At 42.1% G+C, this 23,182-nt stretch overlaps 1 protein-coding gene across 1 annotated transcript in view; it reads right to left on the minus strand.

Annotated features, from left to right (window-relative positions):
* LOC127411303 (cysteine-rich motor neuron 1 protein-like) overlaps window positions 1-23,182 on the minus strand; it is a 219,018-nt gene that overhangs the window by 19,204 nt on the left and 176,632 nt on the right. The window contains exons 8-10 of the mRNA XM_051646782.1: window positions 15,533-15,661; window positions 14,729-14,885; window positions 8,864-8,985 (exon numbers count right to left, since the gene is read on the minus strand). Of these exons, the coding sequence (XP_051502742.1) occupies window positions 8,864-8,985; window positions 14,729-14,885; window positions 15,533-15,661 (408 nt within the window). The remainder of the gene's footprint in view (window positions 1-8,863; window positions 8,986-14,728; window positions 14,886-15,532; window positions 15,662-23,182) is intronic.

Raw genomic sequence — 23,182 nt, forward strand, 5'->3', positions numbered from 1 at the left:
ATCGTAAGACCATTTTTGTACCATGATAAAACCATGGTTCCCTATCTGCACTCACTCGACGTTGTGTCGATGTAGTGACACTAGGGGTCACTCTTGGGAGCCCCAAACACCTCTGATCTTTGAGAAAAGGCCAATGGGAATTGGCGAGTGGAATTTGCATGCCACTCCCCCGGACATACGGGTATAAAAGGAGCTGGCTCGCAACCGCTCATTCAGATTTTCTCTTTGGAGCCGAGCGGTTCTATTCATTGAGCTGAATTCATCCACCGAGTTCATTCACCTTATCTGCTGGATTTATGGTGCATTTCAGCAGCTTCTCCCCCTCTGCACCAGTGGAGTGCAGAGAACGCCCCTGGGGGCTTCGGCAGGCTAAAAGAGTATATTCTCTCTCTAAAAGAGTATATTTTCTTCAACTAAAAGAGTGGCACTTATGGGAGCGTCTTTTTAAAGATGCCTTTCCGTTTGTGTATAATTCCTGGTTGCAGTCGTTACCTCTACGCTTCTGATGGCCACGATCGCTGCCTTACGTGTTTGGGCGCCACCCATGCAGATACATCGTTCGTGGATGGGTCATGTCCTCATTGTGAGAACATGACTATGGCAACGTTTGTAAGAGGGAAAGCCACCCCAGTGGCTTCCCACCTCGGTCCTTCTACCTACGGGTATGAGGCTGCATCGGCTAGCACTGGGGGCGATTTGGGGACCTCAATGGGAGCACCTCCGCCGGGAAACCCCCCAAGGACCTCCCATTCCCCAGCACGCTCATCTGCCCTGGTTGTGTTCTGGGATGAGATCGCCGGCTCATCTCAGAGCGAGTTCGTGTTCTCATTCGGGGCTCGCAAAGAGGATGAGCTGTCGATCGCAGCATTGGAGAGTGGGCTCATCCAGTCCGATGCTGAGGCCTCGGCTGGGCTTCCACTTTGGGTATGGTCGCCCAGTTAGAGGCCGACACGGAGCGGAATCCTCCATTCTCCCCTGAACCCTCGCGGCTCGATGATTGGTTCCTAGACCCAGAGCACCGCTCACGGCCGCACACCACCCTGGTCCCTTTCTTCCCGGAGGTGCATGAGGAGCTGACAAGGTCGTGGAGGGCACCTTTCACTGCCCTATCCCAGTCTTTCAGCTCCCCCGCTCTCACTACCCTCGATGGTGGGGCTGCCTGGGGGTATTCAGAGATTCCCCAGGTGGATAAGGCGATTGTGGTGCACCTGTGCCCGCAGAGCGCCACCACCTAGCGGGGCCACCCGAAACTCCACTCCAGGGCCTGTAGGCTTACGTCGTCTCTTGCGACTAAGGCCTACAGTGCCGCTAGACAGGCCGCCTCTGCCCTGCACGCCATGGCTCTACTGCAAGTACACCAAGCCAAGGCGCTAAAAGAACTGCACAAGGGTAGTTCTGACCCGGGATTGATGCAGGAGCTGCGCTCGGCGACCGACCTTGCTCTCTGGGTGACGAAGGTCACGGTGTGGTCTCTCGGGCAGGGGATGTCCACCCTGGTGGTCCAGGAGCGCCACCTTTGGCTCAACCTGGTCGAGATGAGGGAGGCTGACAAGGCACGGTTCCTTGATGCCCCCATCTCCCAGGTTGGCCTGTTCGGCGACACCATCGAGGACTTTGCCCAGCAGTTCTTGGCGGTGAAACAGCAGATGGAGGCTATTCAGCACATCCTGCCCCGGCACAGTTCAAGACCCCGCACCCGGTCTGCTCGTCGCCAAGGGCGTCCTCCTGCTGCAACAGCACTGGCTCCGCCGCAGCCCGGTCTCGGCGTGGAGCCACTCGCAGGAAGCAGACGCCACCCGTCTCATGACCAAGAACCCGAGGAAGGTTTTGAAGCGCCCCTGAGATGGGTGACCCAGGGACGTGGAGACCCACTGCTCTGGAGCTGGTGGACAGACTACTCCACCCCCGGTGGAGGGCCGGGAGGAGAATCTTTTGTTTCCTTTTTCTTTGATTCGCTGCATGCCCGAGGGGCTGCGGTACCCAAAATTTCAACAAAAGAGCGGTTTCCTAATTCCCTGGGTCACATATCCGGTGCTAACGGCCATCGTTGTCACGACCGCAGACCACTGTTCCCTTATGGCAGGTATGGCGCTCCAGGGGCGCCCCCCTGCCCCTGCACGCCCAGCTGTGGCACAAACACGTCCACGCCAGGCTGGTTCTGATGGACTGCGGGGATGATATTCCTCCTCCCCCCTCCCTGACCGGCCCTATGGTGGGTGTCCGGAGCCAGGTAAGTGCTTCGATGTCCCTGGACTCAGCACGGCCATGGGGTCAGGCTCGAGCCCCCTCGACTTGGCGCCTCAGGCTCCGGCCCACCGCGAGGCCCCACCCGCCAGTACGTCCAACGTTATTGTCCCCTTGGTCCCCCTCGCCCAGAGTTTGGATATGTGGCTTGCGCTCACGATGGCTGACCAGGACCGTCCGACTCAGCTACGCGATTCAGTTTGCCAGACGCCCGCACAGGTTCAGCGGCGTCCGCTTCACCTCGGTGAAGGGCGAGAACGCCGCTGCCTTGCGTGCGGAGATCGCTACCCTTCTGCGGAAGGGTGCGATAGAGCCTGTCCCACTGGCCGAGATGGAAAAGGGGTTTTAAAGCCCCTACTTCATCGTACCGAAGAAAGGTGGTGGATTGCAGCCAATCTTGGACCTGCGAGTACTGAACCGGGCTTTGCACAGACTCCCATTCAAGATGCTGATGCAAAAACACATTTTAGCGAGCGTCCGGCATCAAGATTGGTTTGCAGTGGTAGACCTGCAGGACGCGTACTTCCACATCTTGGTTTTGCCTCGACACAGACCCTTCCTGCGGTTTGCTTTCGAGGGCCGGGCCCTCCCTTTCGGCCTGTCCTTGTCCCCTCGCGTCTTCACAAAAGTCGCAGAGGCAGCCCTTGCCCCGCTAAGGGAAGTGGGCATCCGCATCCTCAACTATCTCGACGACTGGCTAATCCTAGCTCACTCTCGGGATTTGTTATGTGACTCAGTCTCGATGACAGTCGGTGCTGAACTGTCTGAAAGCATTCAGACAGAAAACGGGGGTCACAATGAAACTTTTTCAGAGGCTCCTGGGGCATATGGTATCCTCAGCGGTGGCTACACCGCTCGGGTTGATGCATATGAGACCGCTTCAGCACTGGCTTCAGACTCGAGTCTCGAGATGGGCATGGCGCCTTGGGACAGATCGCATGGTCGTCATGCATCTCTGTCGCCGCCTCTTCAGCCCTTGGTCAGACCTGGCATTTCTTCGGCCTGGAGTTCCCCTAGAGCAGGTCTCCAGGCATATCGTTGTCACGACGGATGCCTCCAAGACAGGCTGGGGTGCCGTATGCAATGGGTACACAGCTACCAGCTCTTGGACCGGCCCATAATTGCGTTGGCACATCAACTGCCTCGAGTTGCTGGCAGTGCTGCTCGCCCTGCGGAGGCTCCGGCCATTGATCCAGGGCAAGCATGTGTTGGACGGACGGACAACATGGTGATGGTAGCATACATCAACCACCAAGGTGGCCTACGCTCCCGTTGCAACTCACCCGCTGTCTCCTCCTCTGGAGTCAGCAGTGCCTCAAGTCGTTGCGAGCCACTCACATCCCGGTTACGCTCAGGGGAGAGTGGAGACTCCACCCCCAGGTGGTCCAGCTGATTTGGAGTCGATTCGGTCAAGCGCAGGTAGACCTGTTTGCTTCCCCTGACTGAGGCCCCCCTTGGTACAGATGCGCTGGCACACAGCTGGCCCCCGGGACTACGCAAGTATGCGTTTCCCCCAGTGAGCCTATTCGCACAGACCCTGTGCAAGGTCAGGGAGGACAAGGAGCAGGTCCTGCGGTGGTAGACACAATCACTCAGGCTAGGGCCCCATCTACGAGGCACCTGTATGCCTTGAAGTGGCGTCTGTTCACTAAGTGGTGTTCTTCCCGACCTGAGGACCCCCAGAGATGCGCAGTCGGATCGGTGCTTGCCTTCCTGCAGGACAGGCTGGAGGGGCGGCTGTCCCCCTCCACCTTGAAGGTGTATGTAGCCTCTATATTGGCACATCACGATGCAGTAGACGGTAAGTATTTTGGGAAACACGACTTGATCATCAGGTTCCTGAGAGGCGCTAGGAGGTTGAATCCCCCCAGACTGCGCCTCATTCCCTCATGGGATCTCTCCATGGTCCTGCAGGGCCTGCGGGGAGCCCCCTTTGAGCCCCTGGTGTCAGTTGAGCTAAAGGAATTCTCCTTGAAGACTGCCCTCCTGACTGCGCTCACATCCATCAAGAGGGTAGGGGACCTGCAGGCATTCTCTGTCAGCAAAACGTGCCTGGAGTTTGGTCCGGGCTACTCTCACATGATCCTGAGACCCCGACCGGGCTATGTGCCCAAGGTTCCCATGACCCCGTTTAGGGATCAGGTGGTGAACCTGCAAACGCTGCTCCAGGAGGAGGCAGACCCAGCCTTGGTGTTGCTGTGTCCGGTGCATGCTTTGTGCATCTATTTAGATCGCACGCAGAGCTTTAGAAGCTCTGAGCAGCTCTTTGTCTGCTTTGGCGGACAGCGGAAAGGGAGCACTGTCTCCAAACAGAGGATCGCCCACTGGGTCATTGATGCCATCGCGAATGGCATATCACGGCCAGGACATGCCGTCCCACTTGGGGCTGCGAGTCCACTCTACTAGGAGTGTGGCGGCCTCCTGGGCCCTGACCAATGGCGCCTCTTTAGCAGACATCTGCAGAGCAGCGGGCTGGGCAACACCCAACAACTTTGCAAGGTTTTACAATCTCCAGGTTGAGCCGGTCTCGTCCCGTGTGTTATCAGGTACAAGCAGGTAAGTTCCGGGACAGCTGGCCGGGTGTACCGTTTGCGCATAGCACCTTTCCCCTCCCCGAGGTGAAGACGTGCGCTTTGACTCCCAGTCGTGTTCACAAATTTGTGGACCCTGGATGACTTCCTCCTTAGCCCTGTGGCAGGTGGGTTTGCGGAGAAACTTCCTGCCGGCCTAGTATGTGTGCTAACTAGGCCCAGTACTGGGGTAGGTGCTCCACATGCGCTAGTTCCCTGTAGGTAACCCCGTGTGATGTATCTTCTGCAAAATTGTTTCCCTTTTGGTAAACTGCATCTTCCTTGGGCAGAGGGCCTCTGCCCCTGGTCACCGTATCTGTAGAGCTCCTCCCCCTTTGGGTAGAACCTACCACGGGACTTTTCCACATGACATACTTCCGACAAAACTCGGTAAGACCATATGGCGTGGCACCCCCCGACGTGGACACTTATGGCCCCCAGTCGGTTAACGATTTCCACTCTTTTTGGGGAGAAAAAGAGGAGAAGAGGCCATGGCTGGACTAGCCTGTCCCCATTTTTTTGGGCAGTTGACTTGTCCCCAAGATACAGGGGACCATTCGACGCTCATAGGAGCATTGGGGGAGGTTACACAGTGGTCTGCCCGTCTCGAACCGCCAGTCCATGTAACACAGTTCAGTTCTTGTGGCATTTCGTATAGGGACCGCTAGTGTCATTACATCGACACAACGTTGAGTGAGTGACAGATAGGGCATGTCTTGGTTACTTTCGTGACCTCCGTTCCCTGATGGAGGAAACGAGACATTGTGTCCCTCTTGCCACAACACTGAGCTACCCGCTGAAATAGCCAGGACCTTGTCTCGGCTCCTCAGCACAAAACCTGAATGAGTGGTTGTGAGCCAGCTCCTTTTATACCCGTATGTCCGGGGGAGTGGCATGCAAATTCCACTCGCCAATTCCCATTGGCCTTTTCTCAAAGATCAGAGGTGTTTGGGGCTCCCAAGTGTGACCCCTAGTGTCACTACATCGACACAACATCTCGTTACCTCCATCAGGGAATGGAGGTTATGAAAGTAACCAAGATGTTTTCTTTAAAGTACCTTGGAATACTATATAAATACCATGTTTTAGGAATATCAAGCAGTATCCTAAAAATATGTGCTAAGCATAGACATTTGAATGCATTTATAGTGTATGCAAAGCATAATTCAAACTTCTTTGAAGGAGGTTGTATTGTAGACACAGAAGTTTGGTTCTAAGAGATGCTTTGGCATATTAATAGTGAAATATGGAAGCCAGAGTATTCAGAATCATATCTACATTTACATTCCAGACATTTGACCTCTTCAGTGAAACACTTTCACCGACTGCTCCTCTGCAGACAGCGTGAAATGACAAAATATGCAAGTGTTGCCTCACATCCCCCAAAGCCCAGAACACAAAACATTCTCCAATCTCATTCTATCTGCCAAGAGCTTCACCTCTCACCGCCTCTTCATAACAGCAGCCGGGCCCCAGTCAATATCACACAACCATTTCACATTGATTAAAATCCTGTCTGGCTGATCTGAGGTGGATGCACACTTTCAAAAATTCAACCCAAACCAGATTAAAAAAAGCCTCTTCTCGCTCTTCCGTCTCATTAAACGGCCCGAGCTTGTGAATATTTCACGTGCCAGCTTCATCATTGAGGCCGAATCAAATGAGAACACAAGAGGTGTATGAATAATGGAGGGGTGCGAGTAACTGTGTGCCTGATTTTGTGTACAACAGGTGGCTCTCAGAATAAATGGGGAAACATGGGGAGGGTGGATGAGTCATGCTGGAGACCCTGGACTCTGTGAATATAATGCTCAGCAGTCTTCTGTGAAACATACGGCACACGGCTCGCACTTCAACACTTTCTGTAAATTAAAGAAATAACACCTTGACATATCGATCCAGCTGCAAGGGGCTGAAGTTAGCACTCCATAACATCAGAAACCAACATTTAAAACAATCAAACCTGACAAAATTCCTTTCTTCAATTATATTGATTATATTTTTTAAATATTTTTTATTTTAAATTTTATAAGTTTAAAGGTGCTGTAAGCGATTTCAGCCATTCTACTTCCACGAGACTGAGCCATTGAATTAGCCACGCCTCCTCTTTCCAAAACTCTACACTCCAAAGATAACAAATTAGCTTTATTGAGACCAACATTATGCAGAAATGGTTGTTTAAAACAACAGCAGCAAAATAGCACCCTCAACAGACAACTGTTATGAACAACATGGCTTAAAATTGGCAGTAAGCCTCAATGATTCACTGCAACTACAAAACTATGAGAAATGCACAAAATGACTGACAGGTCGAAAGCGTCATTTTTATTTGCTGTTTACAGAATCTAGTGCTGTCACAGAGAGAGGTGAGATATCTTACAACACTTAATATCTTTCAGGGAGTACAATTTTGTTTTTTTGCATACCTTTGCATGAAAAATATATATATATATATATATTCGCTTACATCACCCTAAACAAAATTTACATTCATTCTTTATTTAACATTTTATCAAATTTGAACGTTCACAAAAAAGGTTCTGATCAGTGTTAGCTGTCTATAGCAAGGGGTGTTTTATAACATTAAATGCAGTAATAAGTAGGGCTGTTGATTTAACATGTTAATTCAGTGTGATTTACACAATGAATCATGTCCCCAGACCACTATAAGGATTATTCATACCATCAGAGCAACTCAAGCTTAAAGTATCACCTCTATTCAGCAGGGGGCAGTAAGCAAAACTCCAAATATGTAGGCAACACACAGCAGTGCAGACAACAAACCACACTCAGGTTTGCTTGACACTAGTGACAGAACAAGACGAGAACGTGTTCTTGCGTTCAAACACAGCAGGATGGAGCGCAATTCCAAATGCAGGGATCTCGAGTCGTGTTTTTCAAAGTTTCAAACTGCATTTAACTTGACACAGCAACCTAAAAACACTGCGTTTATGACATGACACAACCAAAGTGAGACGCTCCAAAAGCATCCGTCTGATTATATAATACATTTATCTTGGACAGATTGACAAATTAAAATGCAAAATGGACTGCAATGATAAGCTTTTGTTCAAAATGGCAAAGTGGCTTTTATGTTTTTGCCCAACCAACCTCGACTGTTACAAAAAGCGTCAGGACATTGTGTCATTCTCTTTTTTTTTTTTCTATTTCTATTTTGTTCTGTTGTGTAGTTCCATATGCAGTGAAATTTCATTGGTTCAAAATCCTGGTCCCCTGTAACGTTGTTGGGCAGACAAGGCAGGCAGGAACAGACAAAGGAGCAGATGAAGACGATGATGAAGTGTTGTGAACCCAAATGCAGTTAATTCCAATAAATCTAAACATGAAATACAAAGCATGAATCCAAAATGTAAAACAAAACGAAAACCTAAACATGAACTTGACCTTGACTAATAAACTTGACTGAAACTAGACTTGACTGGAAAGGACTTGAGTAGACTAAAAAAACCAACATCCTACATGCACAATACCTGCCACCCACAATAGCAAACACGATGGCATAAAAATACACGGACATTGGCAAACACATGACAATGACAACCAATAACAAGACTGAACTAATAACAAGATAATAAGACAATAAACCAATGAGAACAAGACAAATGAACATGAGGGAAACAAGATAACACATGACTAGACAAGGAAGTGAAATAATTTAAAAATAAAAGACCTGAAAACATGAACATGAATCTAAACATGAAACAAGAACACACAAATATGTTACATCCACATAGCTGTATACAGAATTTTAAACGTCAAATATGTTCTAATTGGCTTTTTTTGTACAGCATTGTGCAGCAGTTTCGCTTTAACTGCTTTCAGTGTGGACAGACAAATTACTTGTCACTGGAAACTTGTCCCAATGCACTTGATTAGGACAGTGTAACAGGCCACAAGTATATCAGCTACTTTACAGTGGCTTTGAATGTGTCTCAACCAATCAGAATTTGAAGCTGGAACCATCCATTTTATATTCGAAAATATACAATCGTTAATTTTTTACAAAAAAAGCAAAAGAAGAGGCCTACCTCTACACTGACAAATAGGACAGCCCAACTCATCGTGCTGGAAGCCCACTGGACAGGTCTTGTCACATGGCAGCTCAGGGCATTTCTTGCAACGGCAGGTATTACAGCCATGCTTGTTCTTACTGATAAGAGAAAAAGAGAGAGGGAGAGAAAACAAGATAGATTAAAAGAGACGTACAGACTTACAATATGCACAGAGAAATAAATTGCCATAAATACAGTATAATAACTAGATTTTTGCCACCATAATAACTTGATTTTTGCCACCACGATTCTAGGATGACTTTGCTTTGCATTTTCTATATAAGATTGCTTAGAAAAGTAATAGCACATTCGTAGCACAAACGGTGCAGGACATTACATGCCAAACTTTGTTCAAGTCTCAAAACCTAAGCATGAGCAATTGTAATAGTGCTTGTCTTGGCAAGACTTCTAAAAAACATGACTTCTTGTTCATTAAAGGTACTGTAAGTGATTTTAGCGTTCTGAAACTTTCACGTGACTGAGCTGTTGTATTAGACATGCCCCTCATTCCAAAACCCTGTCCATCAAAGATAATTTTGAGACCAAAATCGAGCAAAAGAGAAGCATTGTTTGTTCTTTTGGCTGTCAAATTCAACAGTGGTACAATAGCGCCCTAAACTGACAAACATTATGAATCATAGACTCAAAGATCTGCTTCAAATACAACACTATGAGAACTTGCAAAATGATTGACAGGTGAAAAGCGTCAATGTCCGCAGTTTTTTGTTACCAAATTACGTAGGTTAGTACAGGAAGTAAGTCTGGAATTACTAACGACTCGTTTCAGTTGTTCAGAATCGGTTCTTTCTTTTGGGAGTCAGTAACTCCATTTGTCGTGCACTTTGATTTTTGAAACTTTGCAGACTTTTTTATATTCACAAACAGCTATATAACACACTACGTGAAAGGTAATATTTGAAAAACAATAATAGGTGCTCTTTAATATCTTTAAGGGAGTAGCAACATTTTTGGAATATTTTTCCATGGAAAAACCTTTAATTTTGATACAGACACTGGTTCAAAGTTCTTTACAGAGACATTTTTTGTCAACAGTGTGTAAAATACCACTGATATTAGACAACTTAAAATAATGCTAAGATCAAGACTGTCAAATATCCAAACTTATTCTATAAAGAGCCAGTACTCTCTCAAGCAGACTGTGCCACATCAATGCTTTTATACTGTGCTAGCATTACACACCAGGTGCCAATGACATGGTCCAATGAGAGAGAGAGAGCAAGTGACAGAAAGGCAGAAAGAGGAGACAAAGAGACTTTGTTGACCTTACTTGGAGTCCTGTCAACAGATGGCACATTAAAGATGACAACCAATCTAAATGTTCCCTGATGGCCAAGGGTACAAACTTTTGCAGGGCACATTGGCCAGAATCCCGACTGCCCATCACGCACACATAAGCTTGTCTCCATCCCTCATCCCCTATCCGCTCTTATATCTTCTGAATAATAGGGCTGGGAAGCGGCCATGTGAACTGCGTATTTGGTTTGGTGATAAGGAGCTATCAGGTATGATGTCAGCAGTGGGGAATATCAATATTCTTTGTGCAGGTAGAGGAGGAAGCCAGTTCTAAACTGCATGCATTATTCAGGCCGCAAGCTTGAACCTCGGCCATAACTTTGAAGGGGCATAAATAGATATCTAAAATTAAAATCTCAGATGCAAGCATTTGCACTTGTGTGCTCATTCATGACGGCAGAATTGAGGCAGGGAGAAACAATGAGGGGCCACGGGCCGAGCTGTGATTAATAAAGTCTCCTCCTTACTCAACCACACCTGAAGGGATGAATCTCTGATAGGGACTATAGAGATGTAGAGCCAGTTGGAGCTGCCTTCTTGTTCTCTGCACTTATTGTAATAGTTAGCCTCTGGTCATAATCCCAACTCTAAGAGGAGATTGCTAATGATGCCCTGCAGAACAGGTCCAACCTGAGTTTGTTATAGAACCGCTGTGTTAGCAGGGTTACTTTTAAACAATATTCCTAAATGTTTACCCATGGGCAGGCCAAGAGGGACTCTGCTAAGTTCTCACATTTTTCTGCGTTGAATTTAAGGGAAGATCTGCAGAATTTAGCAAAATGGATTTAACTCTAAATAAAAAAGGTAAATGGTGTTAAAGACCCCATGTAAGTTTTGACAAATTTAAGGGCTTGTCCTTTTTTCTTAAATAACCTTAAATAGGCTTTAGTAATGTCACACCCGTGAACCGTGATTTAGTACTTGCTAGTAGATTGCAGGTGGTATTAGGAAGGGACATTCTCATTCTAGAGAGCATTTGATTGGACAAAAATCTGTATTCAATATTTTTGGTCAGTTTTCCCAGAACAGAAAAAAATACTTTTTTAAATTTGCTAAGAGTTCTATTTTGTCAACTTTTAGGAGTACAATAGCATACAGATGGCTTCAAAGCTAATAGTCTAGTGGCCTTTAAACAGAGCTGAGAGTACACTCTAACTGGTAGCTGAAAGCAAAATCTAAATATTTAACAAATGAACAAGCAAAAGCCGGGTGTCCCAATTCTGTGTCCCAATGTGTTCAGAAGGTGCAAATTGCATGTGGGCCTGCTCACTGGATACAAACTAAAAGTTTATACAAAGTAACCAATCAGCTTTCTCAGAGTCTTTGCTAGGTTTACACAAAACACTGACAATTGTCCGAGCCACGGCCTAGCATTTAGCTCATGTATTCAAACACATTGAGCCATGGTTCCCATACATATATTAAAAGATCCCATTTCCCCCTCTTCTCCTGTTCATTTCCAGTCCATTGTCATGTACAAATTAAGCAAAGAAAAGCATGTAAAAGTGACAAATGTAATATTGTAAAAGTGGCAGAAACTAAATAAAAAAATTAATAAAAAAAATAAACAAAAAAGCAAAACAAAACAAAACACAAAGCAAAGCAAAGCAAAGCATGTAAAAGTGGCAAATGCAATGTCATTGTAAAAGTGGCAAAAGCGAAAGCAACAACAACAAAAAAAAAGTAAAGCAAAAAACCAAAGCAAAGCGTGTAAAAGTGGCAAATGTAATATAATTGTACTGTGTATGTGGCAAAAACAAAACAAAACACAACAAAACAAAAAGCAAAACAAAACACAAAACAAAACAAAACAAAAAAGCAAAGCAAAGCATGTAAAAGTGGCAAATGTAATATAATTTTGGCAAAAACTAAACAAAACACAACAAATCAGAAAGCAAAAAACAAAAACAAAAACAAAAACAAAAACAAAAACAAAAACAGAACAAAACAAAACAAAACAAAACAAAACAAAACAAAACAAAAAACAAAACAAAACAAAACAAAACAAAACAAAACAAAACACACTCACACACACACACAAAGCAAAGCAAAGCAAAAACACTGACAATTCGCATCACATAATATGGAATAGTATAATTTTAGCACTGGGCACTTGTGGCGCATTTGGAGCCCAATAATAAAAATTTTAAATCAAATTACTTGCAGTCATTGGATGGAGTCAAAGAATTCGTTCTTTTCTTCTCCTGTCTCATCTTCATGCAACGCAAGGTGTCTCTTTAACCTGCTGCACAGAGTGCACAGCTCCACAGAAGTTTTTACAAATTAGCTTGGCGATCTGCCTGTGTAATTGGAGCAGATTTTTTTTCAGATGTGGAGAAGCAGTGTTTATTTGTGGTGGTGTCAAGACATGGTGTTGTGTAGATTAGGCCTCAGCTTTGCTATCGCAACTAATTTTTTACACAGTGCAATCAGATGCGCTGATCTGAGCTGGCCCTAATTAGCTGTCAGCTCCACACTTGCAGCCAAACACAAACGAGCAACGCATAGAGTTGGGGACCATTTTGTCATTCACAATTTCTGTAGACCATGTGAGGAACTGTGTGGTAGGTGCTTCGGTTTGTAAACAAACGGCTGTTGTCTTGATCGTTTTTGAATATCATTGGAGTATCATTGACATGCAAAATGAAGGATAAGAAATGACTGGAATGAATAAAAATGTTATTATGACATCTGTGAAGTGGAGATAAAGGAGAAAGTAGGACATTCTTATGCTAATCCTAACAGTGAATCACTATACATGATTGATTTTAAAAAATTGGTTTCATAAATTAATAAATTACATGTCATTTAGTTGACACTTTTCTCCAAAACATGTTTGGCTCAAGGGTGCAATAATTGTCCCTTGTGAGGTTTGAACCTATAACATTTTGGTTACCAGCCCAGAGCTTTAAACACAGCACCACAATACACCAAACTGAGCTAAAATAGTTCACTCAATAATGAAAATATTGCCATTATTTACTCAGCCTCATGCTGTTTAAAATCTGCATGACTATGCTCTTTTTGGAACATGAATGAGCACGAGTGTGGTATGAGGTCTATAGTGGAGGGGAAGATTTTCAATGAATAACAACTTAAATTTCAATCTGTTCCTAACACAAAGCTATCATATGGCTTCAGAAGACTTGGAATAAAGTGCACAGGTCATATTAATTCTTGTGCGTCAATAAAAAAAAGTTACTCAGAGGTCCTTCGAGGACAAAAATGTCCGTGTCAAAAAATGCCATAAAAATATTATATATTAATATTATTTTCCACTTTCACTGACTTAGATTTTTTAACCAACATCAGCCCTGATCATAACTACCAAATATTCATTAATTTTCAGGATTTTAACCCTTTAAATGCCAGTTTGTTTACATAATGCCACTGTTATTATTTACACACACACACACACACACACACACACACACACACATACACACACACACACTCACACACACACATACAAAATACACTCTGACATCCATACCAACACACCCACACAATTTTAGCTGCATCATTTATTCAGTTGGCCTGCAGTGCTCTATAATACAGCAAATAGAAAATAGGAAAAAAGCATGCATTTTCTCCATAGGCTAAACATGAGGGAAAATGGCGCCATCTGGTGGAAAATATTAAAAATTACAATTTTGAAGCCAGGGCTCCGGAATGAAAGCATAATATCATAGATCATCAAAGTATGTGCGTACACGCGCGGTCTGTCAATAAAGAATGCATGATCTCAATCTCACCTTAGAGTCACTCATCAACGTGAATCTGTCAAACTCGTTTGAATAGCTTAAAGGTGGACTAAGTCATTTTAATCCAATTCACTTTTTGTCAAATTCTGCAAATATCTCTTCAAAAAACTGGTGTTTGTACACAGCCCTTGTTCTGTAAATGGGAAAATAAACAAAGTGGATCAGACCGATCCATACAACACTATTGCATGTGCGTGAATTTGCGGAGCCGAGCTTCTGAAGGAACAATGATGGGAGGGGTGTGTGTGTTTGGCTGTTGATTTCAATATCAACAAGTCTTTCTCAGGAATCGCTTTATCCTGCAATAACGGCATTCAGATGCCTTCACGCAAATGCTAATTAGTGATATGCGTTACTTCACTGCAAAACAATAAAGAGGGTGAACAAATCATTATGACTTCTCACTGGAGCAGTTTTGGAATTCATAGTGGATATATCTCTCTTGTTTTGGAACATAGTATCTCAGGTGAGTGTGATGTTGAACACTCATGGAGTTATAAGTTGACTGTCTTTGACAGTGACAACAGAACTGATCACATCCGTTTTCTTTATTGCAATGAATGTGGGAGAAATTGGCTCTTTGAAAAATGTAATTTAAATTATTGAACTGTTACATCCCTAATTTAGGCTTTTATATAGGGTTGTATGATATTATATTATAAAATAAAAAATTTGTAAAATAAAAAATGTTCACTATAAAAAAAATTCTTTGCACTTCTTTCAATATTTAAGATCTCTGTGCATCAGATTTGATCTGTCTTACATGTATCCAAAGGGGCAGTCCTTGACGCAGGCCACGGCCTTGCACTTCTTGTGACGTGGACGGCACTGGCAAACCTCACAGCCGTGGATGTCAGTCTGGAAGCCAAAAGGGCATTTCAGAGTGCAGCTGGCAATTAAATCACTGCATAGCTCTTCTCCTGAAGGTTAGAAGGAAAATAGAGCAGAGACTAATTAATTACCTTTTTACACATTAATTACATCCATTGTAATATACATGTTTTAAGGTCAGCTCTATTGAGACAGAGGCAAAAACATGAGAAATACAACAAACATGAATACAATCAAAGGAAAATTCAAATGCGCTGCACATAATAAAACAGAGGAAAATAATATAAATTAATTAAAAACACACCATTTGTCATATTTCATAAAAATATAATATAATATAATATAATATAATATAATATAATATAATGTCTGCTTTTCCATCACTAGCTGGTCCAACTCATCCATAAAAAATAGTTTTGTCAAAATAAATAATATTTATAAATGTATAATATACTGTATAAACTGTATTACAGTATATATAATCCAGAGAGGGGATTTTGGTAGCATTCTTCATCAGCAAGATTAGCATAATTATCTTTTTTTCCTTTTAATTTCTGAGACTAAGATTCACCCAGCCTCACATTGCACACAAAACAATCCCTTAATCCATCTGTTCTTCAGTGTTTATTCTCATAAACAGCTCTACTAAAGCCAGTCAGTGTCTGGAGAGAATACAGCTAAAGACCAGCTGACAGCGTCTGTATGGTACAGTGAAGATGAAGCACTTTACACTTACGTGTCTTGCAACTGCACATCCGGCAGCCGTTGCCGTCCAGACGAAATCCATACGGGCAGCTCTTCTCCGTCAGCGTGCAATTGTTCAGCGAGCCGCAGGCAGGAGGCGCCATTGTGATGTAGGTGGGCTCTAGAATACAAAATTCCCATAGAGGAAGTGAGTCACTCTTGACTAAGTGAGATAGTTAAACAGACTGAAAGAGAATGTGAGGAATGCAGGGTCTCAAACGTGACCATGCTTATGAGTCATGAGAGTCAAAAGCAATTTTCCACAGACCCTTCTTTGAGCTTCAGTTAACAGCCGTGAGTAAGATGATGACGTACAACAGCATGGCAAAGAGATCAAATGTACTGTGAGCACCCGATCTCCTCTCATCTTGTCTCGTCTCCTCTGTTCGCTCGCAATGACATCACCTTTTTATAATGATTATTCCTAGTTAAAACTGATCTGACTGAATCCAAACCTATATGGCTTTTTTTCTTTCTTTCTGTAAAATACAAATGATTCATGAAGAATATTCTTGTCACTCCATTCACATACTGAATGTTAATGAGGACTAGGGCTGTCAAACTTCAAAATTAATAAATACATAAATTCAGCTTGTTCCTCACACAGAGCTACAGTAGTCATATGGACTACTGTTATGGTGCTTATTTTTTGTCATTTTAGAACTTGACAGTGCCAGTCCTCATTCACTTTCAAAAGAGTGGCCAAATGCTTCAGAAATCACTTTTTGTGTTCTGAGGAAGAAAGTCATTTACAGAAACAGAATTGTCATTTAGGATGAACTATTCCTTTAATACTGAAGCTTGCAGTGTATCAGTGACACACAAACCATCTTACCGTTAAGGTTCTGACAGCTCTGACAAGTTTCTTTTTGATTTCTGTCCTCATTGAAAATTATCTCACACTCTGTGCCTAGTACACAGATACAGATGGAAAAGAATCCAACCAAATGGGCAAAGAGAGAAACAGATAAAGTTGTCAAGGTCCATGTAGAGCCGAGGAGGGTGGGGCCGGGCTGGAATGAGACACACCCGGTCCCCAATCAGCCTGATGGGGCGCGTGAGGGATAAAGGTGGCCGGGGACGACAGTTCGAGAGAGAGAGAATTACAGACAGCTGTGCTGTGTTTTTAGTTGTGTGTTTTTGTTTGGGTTTTTGTTTAATAAATTATTATTTAAGTTGTCAAGCCGGTTCTCGCCGCCTCCTTTCCTCTAAACCCCCTTACAGTCCAAAATCAGTCCCACCAGGATTTTGTGACACCTTTTCCTTATTATTTGCCATTTGCAAAATTTGCAGTGTGTCAAAGATGGTAAAAGTGCAAATGCCTGTAATTGTTTAGGTACAAAATAACTGAATATGCAGTTAGCAAGCAAAAAATAATAAATACACATAAAAATACAATACATTTAACAGGGAAACCCCTTGATATGGCTAATGCAAGTTCAATGAAAGACCCTTAATTGTCTTTATTTGAACATTTTCTGACCATTTAGACCAGCTCTGTGAATGTTAAACGCTAGCTCATCTGTGATGTACGTGCACTGTTTAAAAGTCTAGACAAGGATTTTGATATTGAACACAAAACGTTCCGGTTTTACTTTAACATTCGTGTAATGGCAAATGTATACAAAATTGCAAGCTACCACAAATAATGCAGAGAGTGGTTGAATTTGCATTCATTCTTGCGACTGCAAGATTGCAAAATCCGGGAAAGACTGCAAAATGGTTAAAAAGATCACCCAGTTCACCCAAAAAGTTTTCCTTTCATTCTTACGTGGAACACAAAAGGAAACGCGTTAAGGTCTGTGTTTGTTTGCTTTTTCCCATTCAAAGGAAGTGAATGGTGAGGCTAACATTCTGCCTATTGGCTTTTGTATTTCACAAAAAAAAAAAAAAAAAAAAAAGTCATGAAGGTTTGGAACAACATGAGGGTGAGTCTTCATGACTTCTTATATGGTTGATGGCTGTAGTCCAAATACGAGCCATCATAAAATTTTTACTATTTTCCACAGTGGAGTGATAATCCATAATGTGCCCCTACTGAAAAACAGAGATGCTTGTAGAGCATGCAGAAATTACTGACAGAATTGATTGGTTTGTGCTTGTCAAATTGCTCATCCAATCAGCTGCTCTTGTGGTTCTTTTCTTTCTTCCAGGGAACCTTTTTTTTTTTTTTTGCATGCAGAGCTGTGTGCTGTTCTACTGTAGGGAGTCAATCTCAACAAGTATGGTGAATATTTTGACTAACAACGGAGGATCCATCTTAACAGAATAGTTAACTCAAAAATGAAAATTCTGTCACCATTTACTCACTTTCTTCTATGGAAAACAAAAGCAGATGTTAATCAGGTTGTCCAAAATGCGATACTCTATACAATGAAGAAAGAAAGGAGGAGGGGGGTGCTCCAAAAAGAAAAAAAAAAAAGCATAAAGTTTCATAAAAGTAGTCCATATGACTTGTACACTTGTTACAAGTCTTATGAATCCATACAATAACTTTTTGTAAGAACCAGATCAAAATTTAAGTCGTTATTCACTGAAATCCTTCCCCTACACTGTAGTTCTCATATATCATTCGCACTTTCACATATTCAAAAGTGATTAATCTTGTGACACGTGATAACCAATGGCATTCAACATCATTGATGTTAAATCTAGCAAGCATTCTGAGTATACATGAGTGAAAGTGAGATTTGAGAACTACAGTGAAGGGGAAGATTTTCAGCTTACATTTTGGTCTATCTTACACAAAGCTATTGTATGGATTCAGGAGACTTAAAATATAGTTTACAAATCATATGGACTACTTTTATGGTGCATAAAAATATTCATTAAAAAAACGCTGTTTCATTAACGCTACTGTAACATTTAAAGCCATTTCAACACCGGAGCCTTGCTATGTTTCTTCATGTGTGGGCCTGAAAGTAAATGAGCAGCACAACTAACCAAGCATGGCCATGTTCAAAGACTGCTACAAATAAACACTTGCATACTGTATGAATGGAAATGTAAACAGATATTTAATATGGAGTAGTTCAGGTGTAAAACTCCTATTGGTTGTGGGTTTTGCTTCAAATGCGATGTGCAAGTTTCAGGGGTTCAACCCAACCTGACAGCTTTCATTTGCTTAATTACACATGCTGCGTCTGGTACAATAACTTCCCTGTGACAGCGAGAGGGTTTCACCTTGAGGATATGAGGTCTTCTAACAAATAATAATTAGGAAATAAAAATGCACAGAGCGCAGGGGCAGCTGGCAGATGAGCTAAATTAAGCTGTCATGGGACTGGGGGGATAAAGTCAGACTGTGTCCAATAGGGTTTAGAGGACGGGCAGGGCTGGGATGGGACATGGACACGGACACAAGAAAAGAGAAGTGGGAGGGTTTCAGTGCCAAAAGACATCTCTGGAGTGGGTCTGACCTGATCATGTAAGTAACATTTAAAAGCAATGCAATGTGTGGCCTGGGTAGCTCAGCGAGTATTGACGCTGACTACCAGTGGCAAGTTCGAATCTTGGGTGTGCTGAGTGACTCCAGCCAGGTCTCCTAAGCAATCAAATTGGCCCGGTTGCTAGGGAGGGTAGAGTCACATGGGGTAACCTCCTCATGGTCGCAATAAGTGGTTCTTGCTCTCAATGGTGCGTGGTAATTTGTGCATGGATCGCGGAGAATAGCATGAGCCTCCACATGCTATGAGTCTCCGCAGTGTCATGAATGGCAAGCTGACGTGACAAGAAGCGCGGGCTGACTATCTCAGAAGTGGAGGCAACTGAGACTTGTTCTCTGCCACCCAGATTGAGGCGAGTAACCGCGCCACCACGAGGACCTAGTAAGCAGGGGGAATTGGGCATGCCAAATTGGGGAGAAAGCCAAAAAAAAAAAAAAAAAAAGCAATGCAATGTAACGCTCTAAAAGTGTTTAACCTGTAAATGAAATTACTGATAAAAATGTAACAAAGGCAAGGTGAAAAATCTACTCAGCCCTACTCAGAGATTCAAATCCATTCATAGTCTGTATGAACCACTTGAACACTTACGTCACTCAAATGCATCCTATCTATAAGCAATTAATCAATTGCTGTATATCCACAACATAAATCTAATTTAAAACCTGACAATAAAGCAAAAGCACAGGTAAACTTGAACTTTCTGTGGAGGAAAACGCAGTTCTAGTGTGAATAAGATGTTAAAACGTAGCAAAATCAATGCATTTTCAGAAGAAACCATTTTAGTGCCGAAGTGGCCACAATTTTAAAAAAATATGCTGTTCTGGAGAGCGTTTTCTAAATTCTTTGCTTTCGGTGGAGTAAAATGCTGTTCCAGTGTTGATGAGAGGAATAAACGTAGGGAATCATGAGTTTTCAAATGAAAATGCATTAGTGTGGACGTGTCCTAATACTGCGTTCATGTCATGTCAGAATTACTGTAATTACGAGATGGCAACTTTGAGATTCTACTCAGAGCTGTTCACATTTTCATCTTTGGAAGCAATTTATGTCTATGCAACACTCATATCTACAAAATATTGTGAGTATCATCATTTTCATTTATACTCGTAATTACCAACCTAGTCTCATAGAATAAACATTACTACATCTACATTTTTGCAAACTGAGTTTTACATGCAGCGTTCTACATTTCACCGCAGCTTCCTGGTGAAATAAGAGTTGCTACAAAAACGCTAACTGTGCGTTTTATTCAGTCATAGCATGTTGTATTTTGTTTATGTTGGTAAAGCTTTTATATATTTATATGAAATATTTTATTAATACATGTTTATAAATTAAAAAATGTAGGACTATTTGGCTTAAGTTTGATCTGTTACAGTTTGACAAGTTGTTGTCATTTTGCATATTTTGATAAAAGTTAAATGGAATAAAATTAAATATTATGACATTACAAAATACTGACAGCTTTTTAGACAAAAGACAGTGTAAAAAAAATGTACAAATTAACACTGTGCTACAAAAAAAACAATATGAATGTCCCATTACAGTTCCCATCAAAAGCTCTCATCACTAGCTAAGTGTGACTCATAAACATGATGTAAACATATGAATGAGAGAAATGGGAATCGGCTCTGGAATGTGTCCACCAACTCCACAAACAGCCGCATGTAGCATGCCACATGTAAATGTGAGGGCGCAGCAAGAGCAGAGTTCTCTAGTCCTTGTCAACAGGTTTGGCTGTTTAAGACCTCTGTCTAGGGGGATATCATGCATCATTACAGGGGCGTTTATTTCCCCATCTCCCATGTTTTAATAGGGCCACATATGGCACTGCTGAATACATATGACCGTGCTGCTGCTGCTTTACCAAACAAAAAGAGCTCAATCTTGAACTATATGGGGGGTCAAGGTTTGGCTGGTTAGCCTCGTTAGTTAGACAAAGCTTTTGGTAAGACATCTACAATGATATAATGGCATAATTACAATTAATGATGCTTTAAAAATGGTAGAATACACAGACTTTTGTATGGCTGTAAATGGAGATGAATTAACATGATATCAGATAGTTATTTTCAGGTATATAAGAAATCCATGGTTCTATCTCTATTATTGATTGTAAAAATGCTGTTACAAGGCTGCCGACACTGTGGCTCCGACAGCAGTAGACAACATGCTTTGTTATGGTATAAACCAACATGTCCAGAACAGTGTGTGTGACTTCAAAACACAGGTAACATAGTGTCACGGACACAGTACAAACTGTTGTAAAGGCTGAGGCTTCGGAGGCATTGAATATATTCAGTGACTATAATAACTACTGTCACAATTGTATCTGTGACAGAAGGGGCACCATTACTAAAGCAATGTTCCCGATTTGAAACAAGTTACAGTAAGCTCTAACCGCAGCATCTGTGGCATGATCTCAGAGTTTGTAAATACGTCTAGAACAGTAATCCCACAGCTAAAAGCATCATTTAGACTTTGGGCTCTATTTTCGTGAGAGCGCAAAGCGCAGCGCTATGCGTAACAAACATGCGCTATGTCTTGAGAGTGCTAATTCTAAGCGCAATTTTCTTGCCAGTGCAAAGCTCAAGTGGGCATAAGTGGGAGTGTTTGCGCACAAACTGTGGGTGTATTGTATGTTAATGAAGTGGTGCAAAGCCCGATTTGCTATTTTCCTGAGAAACAGGTTATTGTGCTTAGATGTTTGAGAAGTATGTCTGTTTTCAGCGCAAAGTCTAAATTCAGTTTTTACATTTGAAGTTTGGAGATTCCACCAGCAGATGGTAATAATGTTCATGTCCAAACTCTGAAAATATTGTGGAACATCAAATTGTCCCTGACAATCACTGTTGTAGCCGTTTTATGATAAAAAAGAAAGAAGATTTTTGTGTTAAACTATCTAGAGGTCATGGTTTATTTTTCAATTATTATTTTTATATTAACAGTACATTTACAATTGTATTTATGATATAATGTGTATTGATATTTTTCCACCTGTTATCGTAGAGTGATTTTCAAGTCATTGCAAAAAAGTTGGAGTGGGTAAAATGTTTGTTATTTTGATTATATTTTGTTTCATTTTTAGTGTAATTTGAATTTAGAAATATTTTTGTTTCAATAAATTAATAACATTTTTCAAAATCAAAATCGTCATGAAAGTACATTCTGATACAATCACTGTGAACACTAGCCATGATTTGTGTGTCAGTAGATGATAATGATACTTATATACTCTCATTCTTTATAATTTACTGGAGCATACATCCAAATCCTGACGAGAACACATTTTCCATGCGTATAAAAGGAGCGTATCACAAGTCCATATTTCTAATCTTCTAATTCATTGCATACAGTCCATATTACACTACACACAACTTCATATGAATGTGCTGTCTTTGTTTATATCGCTGGTGCAATTTCGGCAAACCCACTTACACCTATACTTAGCTTCATGGCCATTCCCATTCACTTGGCGTGTATGACTTATGGCATAGCGCTGCGCTTAGCGCTAGTGCTCTTAAAATATACCCCTTTAACTTTACACAAAATAATATAAGTACTTACGAGCTACACATTTCTGCTTTTAAGCATTCAAAAACTAAGGGTTGTCAAAAATGTTGTATGCCACATGTTGTTTGAAAAATGTTGTTAGAAGTTGTTATTACATGATTTTATCCAATTCAAAAATGTACTTTAATCAGAAAACTCAACTTGACCAATTAGGTTACAACAACAAAAGTATTTTCTACAAGTTATATTAAAGGGATGGTTCAACCACAAATGAAAATGCTCTCATCATTTACTCCCCCTCAGACCTTTGTAGCTCCAAAAGTTACATAAAGGAAACATAGAAGTAATCCATAAGACTCCAGTGTTTAAATCCATATCTTCAGAAGCAATTTAATAGGTGTGGGTGAGAAACAGATCAATATTTAAGGCCTTTTTTACTATAAATATCCACTTTCAATTTCACTTTTATATCTGTAAGTGAAAGTTAAAGTGGATATTAAAAAAGGACCTAAATATAGTTCTGTTTCTCACCCATACCTATTATCTTACATCTGAAGATATGGATATGGTAGCATGGATTACTTTTATGTTTCTTTTATGTGATTTTTGGAGCTACAAAGGTCTGATCACCATTCACTTGCATTGTATGGACCTACAGATCTGAGATATTATTTTAAAAACCT

The sequence above is a fragment of the Myxocyprinus asiaticus genome, chromosome 20 (genome assembly GCF_019703515.2).
Source record: "Myxocyprinus asiaticus isolate MX2 ecotype Aquarium Trade chromosome 20, UBuf_Myxa_2, whole genome shotgun sequence".
Lineage (NCBI taxonomy): Eukaryota > Metazoa > Chordata > Actinopteri > Cypriniformes > Catostomidae > Myxocyprinus > Myxocyprinus asiaticus.